The sequence below is a fragment of the Lonchura striata genome, chromosome 3, assembly GCF_050655825.1.
Source record: "Lonchura striata isolate lonStrDom1 chromosome 3, ASM5065582v1, whole genome shotgun sequence".
Lineage (NCBI taxonomy): Eukaryota > Metazoa > Chordata > Aves > Passeriformes > Estrildidae > Lonchura > Lonchura striata.
The window spans coordinates 63,899,581-63,911,440 of NC_140705.1; the positions used below are offsets into that span (position 1 = coordinate 63,899,581).

An 11,860-nucleotide genomic window follows, 5' to 3' on the forward strand; every position below is an offset into this window, starting at 1 on the left:
AAGGAGAACTCAAAAAAGGTCTGCACAATTTCTTAGGACCCTTGGATGAAAAACTGGTAAAAAAAATTATTATATTTAATTATGTAAAATTAACAATTTAAACACAGTTTAAACAATGGCCAGCTTGTCGAAGTTTGCTGAGAGAAACATGAAGCAGACACAGCAAAAAAAAAAAAAATAAAGGTATTTGGATGAGATCAAGTCTTCGGATGGTAACTAACTTGGAGAGTTATGAGAACAAAGCTGCTAGTTTTATACCTAAAGTCTATATGGTAGGGAATTGACATACACAGATTAGCCAGGATATTTATTCTAGTTCAGAGTATCAGTTTAATATTCCAGGGCAAGTAATTTTCTGTCTTCCTATGAGTATATACTCAAGTAAATAACTTTTATTCTGAAAAAAAAAAAAGGAAAAAAATAATTGTTCTGGGAAGAGTAATCTATTTAAAATATCTTTTCCATGTGGGAAGCTATTATTCTGGTGAAACATTCTGGTCCCTTTCATAGACAAGCCCTTCTCTAATCTAATCTGCCTACATACCATTCTTTTGTTTCCCTCAGTAGAAGCAGAAAGTCTTTTGTATGGCCCCGACTGGTGTGATGCAGACTACTCAGGTGAATAAAAAAGAGAAGTAAAAAGATTAGGAAAGAATTTAGGTATCAGTGGTTCCCTTATTCTTGTACACAATATACTCCATGAATGTTTGTGAATGTGGAAAAGAACCTCACGTCAGAAAAGGGATTATGAACATTTGGACAAAACTTGGACAAATTCTTTGTTCTATCAGATATTGTGCCTGAGCACTTGTTTTGCCAGTTTATGATGACAGACTGGATGGGGAAATCTGTCTCACCAAGATGTGTAACTGCATTGCCATCTCTCTAAGAGATGCGGCAGGCTAGATCATGTTTCTCTCCTGGACCACCTGCTTGTCTTAAAAAATGCAGTCCCTCCACTGATACCACTGCAACCACTGACTCCCCTTGGAATGCTTGGAGAAGGAAGCCATGTGTTCAAGATGCTACTCTAAAGTGGGGAAATCAACATCTACTTAATCTGTGTTTGAATAACTCACTAATTTATAACTTCTTTCTTCTATCTCTCTGACACTTGTGTGCTTAAACATTCCCATCAGAACTTTAAATGTGCTTTACACTCAGTGCATCCTCCTTGTTTTAGCTTAAAGCAGATGTTCAGGCCCCCCTAAACCCCCAACATATGAACATTTAGTTCTGTTCTGAAGTACTCTGAGTTCTTATTTCAGAACTGATTACTTTCACTCACTGACTGAAAAGCTGTAGATAATTGCAACTATGCATGTGTCCTTTTGCTGTGTGGACAAATGCTGGTGTTGGAAAAAACCAACCTTCAAATATTTTTCATCTGAACGGGTTAGTTTGTTCTTCTTATTTTCAGCTCCCTATTGCAGCAGGGAGACAACCCAGTTTACACATGACCTGCAGTAACACTGCTAAACAGTTTTGCTCTGTACATAGTCTTGCATGCTTGTTGCAACAGAAGTAAGACCATTCTTAGATGCAGAATTTTAGTCATCTTAAAGACATCTAAGGATCTTCCTAATTTGGTTGTGCCTCAATATTTATCTTTTTTGCATAAATGGTCTTCTTGAAGGATATGACTGAACATGATACTTTTCTCAAGCAGACACTTAAAAATACCAGATTCTGTGAGTTAAAATTAAAATAAACCCTGGAGAATTCCCTCTTGCTTTAGTCTCATTGCTGTGGTATCTAAGTATAGTCTGAAAAACAAATAAATGGATCCAGCCCATTTAAACTCTAGTTAAACTGGGACAGAGATCCTCAACACTGATAAAATACCAGGCAGCAACCCAGCCTATGCAGGACTGCCTACCTTTATGTACAGCTCTGAAAGCTCCTTGGGTGTTTAACTTGGAGTACTTGTGCTCAGAAGGACACTGGCACTTAAGGGAGTGTGCAAAGGCATTAGAAGACCACAGGGAATGAAGGTAGCCTGGATCTGCAGTAGCTGAGGGTTCCCTATATTCCACGTTAGATATCTAGAAGGGTAAGAGTGTCTTCAAGAGGAAGTAATATCCTTAGGTGCCCGAACACATCACTTTCTCTGTGGACTGTTTAAAACAGATGAAGGGACATCTCTCTGTAATTTTAAGGGGCTTAGCTCCACTGTCCCTCCACAAAGAAAGTCATTCTAGAGCCAAGTACCTAAAAGTTTAGTGATGCCATGCCTAATTAAGACATTTAAATGAGGCAATTTGCATTCCACACAAAGTAATGTAGTATGTAGAATTCTTAACCTGACAATAATATACAATGCTTAAAAATAAGCTCCTATGGGAAAAGTGTTTAAAAACCTGAAAATGAAACAAAGAGGTGGGATAAAATGCAAATCAGCATTTTCATGTGGTTGGATCCTGCTTATCCACTCCTCCTTTGCAACATAAATACTTAAATGAGAAATTAACACTTTCATCATGCTTCCCTCAGCCTTCTGGGACATCAGACTGCACCTTCCCATGCTGGAGAAGGAAGCTGGCTACAGGAAGGGAAACAAATGTGAAAACGTGGCTTTTCTACAGACTCATACAGAATTTGTACTGGAGAACTATGAGTTTGCACAAGGTAGAGTAAGACAGACTAACATGACAACCTTTCTTTTGGTAACTGTGGCTGAACTTACCTGTCTGGATACCAGGAAAATATTAATATCATTATATGAAATATTCATAGTTAAGCAGAAGATGGTGGCAAATGCAAGTCGTACATGATGGATAAAAAAAAAACTGACTGAAAGCAAACTGGCAGCAAGTTTTGCTGAATGGAAATGACCACCTGGGAAGAGGCTACAAATGGAGTTCCATGAGGACTAGGCTGTATTTGATCTTAACACAAAGATGTGAGTGTAGAATTGTCAATGCAGTGGAAGACTAGAATACCTTACAAAGAACAGACAAGTTAGAATACTGAAGCAATGGAAACAGAATGAAACCTGTACAAAATGCAGGGATGTGCACTTGGAAGCATTTGTGATATAGAGCCTGATTACTTGGTATCTCCTGGAAATAGCAGCAGAGGAGGAGCAAGACTAAGTGATTAAGTCAGCTGTAGATGACAGCATCATCATGGCACAATCACCAAACCTGTAAGTGTTACCATGCAATGTACCACAAAACATATTTCTATATGCGCCACAATAAATGGCACAGGTGAGACCCCAGCTGAAGTACTGCACATTTCTGGTGACTTCTCTTTCAGAAGACATGAATCCAAAATGGAATTCCTCCAGCATTTATCTATATCCTGGCACTGTAACAGTGCCTGAGGCCTGTGGCATCATGATACAGCACATGCAAATCCTATGTTCCATTCCTGGAACATATTATTTACAACCAGAAGGACTCTGAAGATTAATGGAGAGTCTCACTTACAAGAGGAGTCTTAAAAGACCTTGGCTTTCTCAGTCTAGTAAAATGAAGGAGCCTCATCAGCACAGGCATCAGAGAGACAGAACTCCTGAAGCAAAAGCCAATGTAGACATTAATTAAGATAAGCCAGTCATGAATACATTTAGGATGAAAATCAGAAAAAGGTTTGTAATCATAAGAACACAAAGGTCAGAAACACTGAGAAAAATAACTGGAATGTCAGGAGGTTGAATTTATAATGTGGGAATAATAAAACTTGTTGTTGTATCTTATGACTCTTAAACCAATTGCAAATACGTTGTTTCATCTTAAAATATGATGGAAGAGTTGAATGAATTCACAGCAGAAGATAAAGGCAAAGAGAACACTCACCCGAAACTGCCAAAGTCATGATGCAGGCACAGGAATTACACTGGACAGTGGGATCCTCTGATTCAAGCAGATCCAAAATTGGCTCAAGTAAACCCATTTGGACAACTAATTCTTTGTCAACTATTCAAAAATTCAAGAAAAAATGGACAAATATAAAAAAGTAAGCAGTTTGTGATTTTGTGGAAAGAATACATCATCCATTGACTGCCTTAGAAATCTACATTATGATTATACAAAATAGACCTAAGATAGAAACAGCCAGAAATCCACTCACATTCCCTAGCTGGGTTTGCTTAATTCTTCTTTAGATGCATGAAAAAGTGTAACAGATGTTTGGAGCTGTTAGGCCAGAAGGTCCCAAATCAGATTGATTTTGGCAAGAGCAACTGCAGCTTTCCAATAGGCTCACAGCTTACTCAGCAACTCCCCCACCCTTTCTTTTCCTTCTGAGGTCTACCCTTTAAATATTATTTTTTTCTTTGTAAATAGTGACATGATATTATTTGCAGCAAAATTCTTAAAAAAAGAAAGTAAGAAGAAAGCCAGCTTCGCTGAAGTTTGACCCTGTCTTTTGTTATTATGGGACTGCAGGATGGAATTCTTGTGGCCTGGGTGCCCAGGAGTGCAGTAGTAGATGCAAGAAGGACTTTGTTGATGAGGTGTGGCATGTTCATGCCCTGTCCATCAACATAAACTTTATTAGAAAGTTATTCCTCTGCATCTCCAGATTCTATTTCACGTCTGTTTTCCCCTTTAATTACAGAAGCAAGTGAATTATACTAAGTGTTTAAACCTTTTTTTTTTGATCTGCAAGCAATTTAAGACTAAGGTCCAGTTCATAAATCTTGCAGTCAGAATTAGACTCACACTTGTCCTATCAGGAACACAAAAAAAGGAATCTAGATTTGTATAGAAGTGCCCTCCTTCTGTCTGAGTGGCTGAACAGACACTTCTTCGTCTGAAGGGAGATGTGTCATTAATTACTCACTATTTCCTTCCAGCAGGAAGTTGACAAGGGACAAGGAAGACATCTGCTGCACTTCCAGGTCAGCAGAACGTAGTAAGGCATAGAAGGGTTCCAGATGCTCCACAGGTAGGGGGATGCTCACTGCAAGAGTGAGAGGAAATATTGTCCCATTGTTCATCACAGTCACATTTTTCCTTTGATGGACTTAAGCATGAGGTGCTCCCTCAGGGCTGGATACAGGATGAATGGTATTCACCTTCTTTAAAATTCCACTGCTACTAGCAAACAGGACAAGTTTCCTGAAGAGGTTTTGACTACTCAGGTACTTAAAAAACATCATGGGAAGGGAAGCAGTGTACCTTGCTACCAAACAAGTCATTCTGCCTCACAGCAGGTCCTTGCATTGTGGCTACCAGCACTTTTTATCCAGCAGATAATACACAGGTAAAGCTATCATCCAAGTGACAGAATCATCTCTTTGAAGTAAAATGAAAATAAGCAAATAAATAAATTGCAACCTCCTTATTGCTAGTATTTTTACCTTTTTATAGAATTCAAACTCTTGCTGATATTTTATTTTAGGATATCTAGTCTGGCTCCTAACTACTAACAAACTACCTCAAGAGCCAAGTGCTCCCACAGAATATTTGGAAAAAAGAAGAATGTGTCCTTCATAATTTTCTACTACAATTTATCTTCTGGAGCTTTGTCCTCTTTTGTATATAATTTATAACATTAACTGATCACTATGTCCATTTCCTTTCACCATATTTTGACTGTGATGCTTTCAGGAGATTCAGTATACACTAACTTTAAATACTTTGGGTTCTGCTGGGTTTCACATAAGTATAACAATTTCATAAGTCTTTTATGATCATAAGAGATATCTCCTTATAGCAAAACCCAGAACTGACTCTGCCTACATGGCAATGACAGTTTTCTATCTTCCTTGGCAAAAAATGTGGCATGAAAGCAAAGAAAAAAAACAATTTGTTTAACGAATCAAAAGGAGTTTCACAGTTTGAAATAATATTTTTATTTATAATTACAAGAACATTTTCTAATGCTTACTGAGACAACTTACTGTGCTGGCTCATATGCAAGTAATAGAGGGCAGCTGACTGCTGTAAAGCTGGGTTTTCTGAAAAGGATAAGGTCCTCAAGGCTTCCAAAGGGTCCTTTCCCAGTGGAGACATTTCAAAATCTAAAGATGAAAAATGACAGCACAGGCTCAATTACATCTGTAAAGGGTTAGTTTACAAAAAGAAAATTTAAAGCCAGCCAAACACATAAGAATTTTTGTACTGCAACAACTCCATAAAGCCCATCTATCTTTATTCATGTTTCCATGAGCAGAAGCAATAGATGAACTGGGTATAACCTGCCCTTGGCAATGCCTCTTGTAAAGCTCACAAAACTAGGGACTGGAAACAAGATAAATTATAACCTTTAGACACTTTTATGCTATCTATATAAATGCACAAAAATATTTATTTTTTTCTGAATCTTTGTTAAAACACTGAACATGGTGTTCTTAGTTAAGTAAGAGTATATATTTCTAATTTATTTTGTATTTCTATATATATTTGTAAGTATAGAAAGGGTATCTATTTCTAATTTACCACATCTGAAGTTCACTGTGTTTCCTGTCCTGGGTATTGAAATACAGGATTTAAAGGAACAGCAACGTGGACTGCAAACAGGCTTGCCTCAGGCTTAAATTTCTAGCATGAGTCTACCTGTTCTCGAGTATGATAGCTCCCCTATGAATAAACCAGATGTTTAACAACAGTCATCAAGCAATAGCAGTCATGCATGACTTCTGTAAGTCACTGTATAATATAATATGTGGAATGGAGCAGCAGAGAGGAAAAGGAATGGGACATTGAATGAATGAACAGAGTAAAAAAGGTAATGTATGATTGATCAACTGGTGGAGCATACAATTATAAGATATATTTTCAGGAAATAGATTAAAGCTATGCAATAATGATTGAGAGATCTCTGTGAAAAATGCCTAGCTACTTTACCTCCCATAGGACAAATAAATGTGAGGGATGTGAGGGGCATGAGTTTTCATGCCTCGCTGCAAAACAGACAATATCTCAAGCCATTAGAAGCTGCTGACATGTCAAACTCTTATCCTCAGGATTAGGTGAGCTTCACAGAACTGCTTATATAAATATATTTTTTAAAAATAATTAGTAGTATACACAAAGGGAAGGACTTGCCTGTGTGTGCAAGGTTTTAGACCAAAAAAACGAACAACCAAACAAACAAAAAAATCTCTTCATGTGGTTTTATTCTGTTCCTTTCACTATCTGAACCTGAATCTATCTGATTCTTCTGTATGTGGTTTTGTTGTCAAAATTTTCACCTGCTTAAAATATCAAAATTTGCTGCCCTGGCTAACAGATGAGTGTGATGATCAACCATGAAGTCTCTCCTTGCACCCAAATTGTCCAAACACTGTCTTTTTGCTTATTATATTTTGTTTCTATTTTATTTCGTTCATATTTATTATATTTTGTTTATTATATTTTGTTTTGAGGATAAGCTTGCTCCCTCTTGGAATAAACACACAGGTGAGTGTTAAAGTAAGAGGGATGTGTCTTGGTTCTCTTTGTGAGGCTTCCTTGCCTCCATTTGTCTAGGCAGTAAAATTTGGCCATCCAGAGAACCAGAACCTTGGTTCTGCTTCCTGGGTGCTGTACGTGTCCTGTCATGGGCAGTGGGACCTCCCTGAAAACCCTCATTGTCATCTGTGTACTGCTGCCAGAGAAGCTCTAGGCTTCCTGCTGATGTACCCCAGCTCCTATGCATCCAAGACAGACCAGACTTCTGAAGACTGATCTCAGAGAGGAAAGGCTCTCTCAAGAAAACACACACTTAGTCTTTTCAGGGAGCAGCAGTGGCTGCTACAAGGGGCCATTCTGGCATCCCCTTCATTACATCTCATCCATCCGCTGTGTGGGCATACTGCCAAGACAGTCTCCTATAGTCAGGAGCATGCTAGACTTTGGAAGAGAAGGTCCAGCCCTGGAAGATCTCCACTGTGTAACAAGCTGAAAGATCTGTCTCCATTCTGGATATGAGTGTCAAGATTTAAACCAGTGCCAAAGGTGCAACAATCAGTGAACCTTACCAGCAGCACAGAACTAACTACATTCACTACATACACTCATATCCATATATGGATAATAGCACCAACTAATACCAACTGAGGCTAATCCACACGTTCCCAACAACAATAGTCAAGCAATTATTCCAGATCTGTTCCATTTCAACAGATCATTGAAATGACAGATCATTTCAAACAGCATTAACCATGTAACATCAAGGAAAAGTGTCTCTCCTGGTTCCCCTTACAAGATTGTTTCATGTTATCAAAAAGACAAGTAAATGAATAATAGTTCCATACCCTTCACACAAATGAAAGTAGGGGACTATGCAATTTTGTGTAGTAGCTTTAACCCAAAGCTGTAAAACACAAAGTATACCAAATTAGTTGTGAGACAGCAAAACCAAACAAGCAATGACCCCTTTATCTTGAGATAAGGACTATTTTTAGATTGGACAACTGACAAAATACACTCATTCAAGATAACTGCAGAAGTGAAATAAAAAACCAAGTTTTCCTATTGATATTGTATCCTAGGACAGGACAAAGAGGATACCACAAAGAAATAGAGGAGAATTAGGCAGATAGCCTGTAAAGCAAAGGAGATATATGAAGAGTTATGGATCTACTTTGATTCAAGGAGAATCCCATGAATGTGATTAAGCCTGATGTCTAAAATGTTTGCACAAAAGCACAGTTGCTTGGAATCCTGAGAGCCCAATGCAGCTTGTCTCAGGTTGACGTTGATCTTCTCCATGTATAGCCCAGACATTTCTAGCTAAGTCCCAGTGTTCAACAAACACAGAGGTGCACAACTGTGCACATCACACTGTGATCTACCCACTCACAGCTCAGTACTCACATGTCATCCAGTCTTATCAAAGCCTATGTTCAATTTTGTCAGTTCCTTTTGACTGACTTCAAAAAAGTAACTTTAATTTCTAGAAGGACACACTTTTATGAAACACATTTACATGAGTTATATATTAACAGTAGCAACAGAGCAAGAAAGTGATTCACTTCTACCTAGATCCAACTTGGTGTCCGGTACACCCAGAAAATGCTCTGTAGCTCTGGTCTTTCCTCATCATCACTGAGCTGCTCAATGCCATATCAGAGCAGATCAGCTAGCAATTTGCTTTCAATCAACAAAATTAATCCCCTTGCTCTTTCACAATCCTTTATAAAAAGACAATTCTTCTTACCTGTTTCAATATGCTGCAGAAACTCCTGTGCTGTCACTCTCTCATGAGGCTGTAGGATGGGCTTGTACAGCTGTCCATTTTTAGAGCTGTTTTGTTTTAAGCAGGAGCATTTGCTTATCAGAATTAAGCATTCCTTGATGCCTTGCACCAAGTCAGAGGACATCCTTTGAACAAAGCCTATGAAGTCCCGGAGGAGCTGCATACATCGTCCACATAGCTGACCCATTCTTCTTCCAACAGCAGCACAAAGCAAGAAGAAAAGGAAGGAGATGGAAACAAAAGTTTCTTCTCAATTCGTCCGCTTTTTGCACTAGCTTTCCTCCTCACTTGTTTGCTCTGTCTTACAGATATTAACACCACACCATGCGCAGTTGCTGTAAGGCAGACAGACTTCTGTGTCCAAAAAAATACATTTCACAAGGCAAATCTCCTAAAGTTCATAAATTATTATTTAAAATTACTGCACTGGAGACACACCTTCCTTTTACTTCAAGAGAAATAAGATAATTACCTGAACACATTTCATAGAAAGCAAATGGAGTTTAGGTCATGGAGGATCCACCAAAGCCTGTATGAGTCTAGAAAAACTCTGGGATAAGGGAAAATACAACCTGTTTTTGTAAGGCAGCTTTCCACATGAAAGGTAGGCACCACCTTGTCTACATGTTGACAAGCTGCAGCTACCAATTGGAGGAAGATGAAAAAAAAAAAAAAAAGAGCAAGTGAACAGGTTTTTCCAGTTTTTGCAGAAGCACAGATCAGAACAAAGGAGCTGTTGGACAAACAACTCACAACTCAGCCACCTGAGACTTTGCAAATCAGCAAGAATAGAAAACAGGGAAAAAAAAAAAAAAAGACAGTGGCCAAATAAATTTAGCCCCATTTTCTTCCTATCAAGCCAGTCCTGCTGAGCTGAGTAGACTGGATAAGTTAGCAATGGGAGGATGATGCAAAAATTACCTGCTGTTTTCATGCAGAAAGAGGTAGTAAAAGGAAAATGTTCAATTCTCCTTTTGCTTAATTCACCAGTCTAGTGCATGTGCCCACCCTTGGCTGAAGAGTTTTACAAATGAGCCTGCTTTAATTCTTGCAGCATGAGGTGATATTTGTAATATTGAGGATTCCAGTAAAAATTGGTTGGATTCACAGTCACCTTAATTAGGGATCCTGTAGGTATGGGTCTGCTGAAATTTAATCACTTTTATTAACTTCTTATTCATAGATTTGGTGGATTTATTCTGATGATTGCATTTGATACATTTATTGGTAAGTTTTTACCTCTGTCCTTTAATGAATCTTTATTTTCTAAATAAATCATTTTTGAAAAGCAACCCTTTGTTCTACACCCATCTCCAAACCCTCATGAACAAACTTACCCAAATCCATCTGGTCCAGCAACTGCTGTTTTTTATCTTGATGTAATTTTCTTACAAATACAAATACCACTTGTCACAAATAAGCCTACCTACGCTACTAACCCAAAAGATATGACACTTTTAATACAGAATGCAATTCATTACAAAGAATTGTGATTTTGAGTTTTCTGGCTACTTCCTCAACCAGCTCTGAAAATCCACTGAGTTCTGATCTCTGGCTTCTTAATGTTATCAAAAGCAGGGCTCGTATGTCTTATTTCTAATCATGGATTCTGGATCCTTCCAGTAGGGGTCCTAAAGAATAGGGAACCCATGATTGCCTGGTCCTACTTCGCCACCATTTGCTCTTCACCTGTGTTCATCATCTTCCAGCCTTCAGCTTTCATCCTAAAAGCCTGTCACCCATCACAAGCTCCTTCCCTCTCTTGCTCTGTTCTGTCTAATAAACTGTAATGTTTAATTGTGAGGTTCTTTAAAGGTGGCTTGGTACTGCACTGAGATGAGAAGACAACAGGACTGTTCCAATGAAACATTTGCAAGTAATGACTGCATTTCTCTAATGCTCTTACTAAACATTTCAAAATGTAGTGTGAACACTAAGACAGCTTTCCAATGCATCTGCAAAGAAGATATTCCCAAAATGGTTTAAAAACAAGTTTCAGAGGTACCAAGTTCTTGCAACTCTGTTTTATATAAGTGGGAGTTAAATAAATGCATGACACCTGAAAATTAGGCAATAATTTGCCTGAAGGCATAAAACTCAGGTATTCTGATACATAGTTGGATGACTCAGTTAGGCAATTGTTCTTTGATTTGAAACAAATACTTGAAAGCCAGTGTGGAAGGCTGGTTTATGTATCTTCAAACATACTCTGAAATCACAACAGCTGCTATAAAGATAAGGGTTGAAATTATTATACCTTGATAAGTTTCCTTATTAATTGAATAAAACGTCAGCTCAAGTTTGTAGAAGAGGAAAAAAATAGTAGTACCACAATAACGTTAGACTATTTTTGCTTTTATTCTTGTACAGAACATGCTTCAAATAGTAAATGTCCCACACTCGACATCTTGATTTTTGTCTCTAAAAGGAAAAAAAAAAAATCCATTCCTTCATACAGTGTTAAAAAAGCCCTTCCAAACCATTTCCATTCAGTTTGTGTGCAAAAGAGACTTACAAGCAGTAACCTTACTGTGTGAAGGCTGTTTGGAATTCTGTATAAATGCATTTGGAAGTTTAAATCTATTTACCAAAAAACCAGAAGAATTCTGTAGCTAAACAGTATTTTCAACAGAAAGCTTCCACTGGTCCAGCATTTAATCTGGCGTATAGCTTCTCTACAAATGACAGAAAATACTGCTTTTGGGCACAGATCCTTAAGCACCTG

At 38.0% G+C, this 11,860-nt stretch overlaps 1 protein-coding gene across 2 annotated transcripts in view; it reads right to left on the reverse strand.

Moving 5' to 3' along the window:
- Positions 1-10,525, reverse strand: part of LOC116183444 (uncharacterized) — a 57,570-nt gene extending 47,045 nt beyond the window's left edge. The window contains exons 1-5 of one of the 2 annotated variants that reach the window (XM_031504490.3): positions 9,608-10,525; positions 9,097-9,323; positions 5,855-5,974; positions 4,792-4,911; positions 3,804-3,923 (exon numbers count right to left, since the gene is read on the reverse strand). In XM_031504490.3, the coding sequence (XP_031360350.2) occupies positions 3,804-3,923; positions 4,792-4,911; positions 5,855-5,974; positions 9,097-9,322 (586 nt within the window). In that variant the 5' untranslated portion in view covers position 9,323; positions 9,608-10,525. Of the gene's footprint in view, positions 1-3,803; positions 3,924-4,791; positions 4,912-5,854; positions 5,975-9,096; positions 9,471-9,607 lie in introns of both variants that reach the window. The other variant, XM_085576730.1, reaches the window with a different exon arrangement.
- Positions 10,526-11,860: the final 1,335 nt, after the last annotated feature.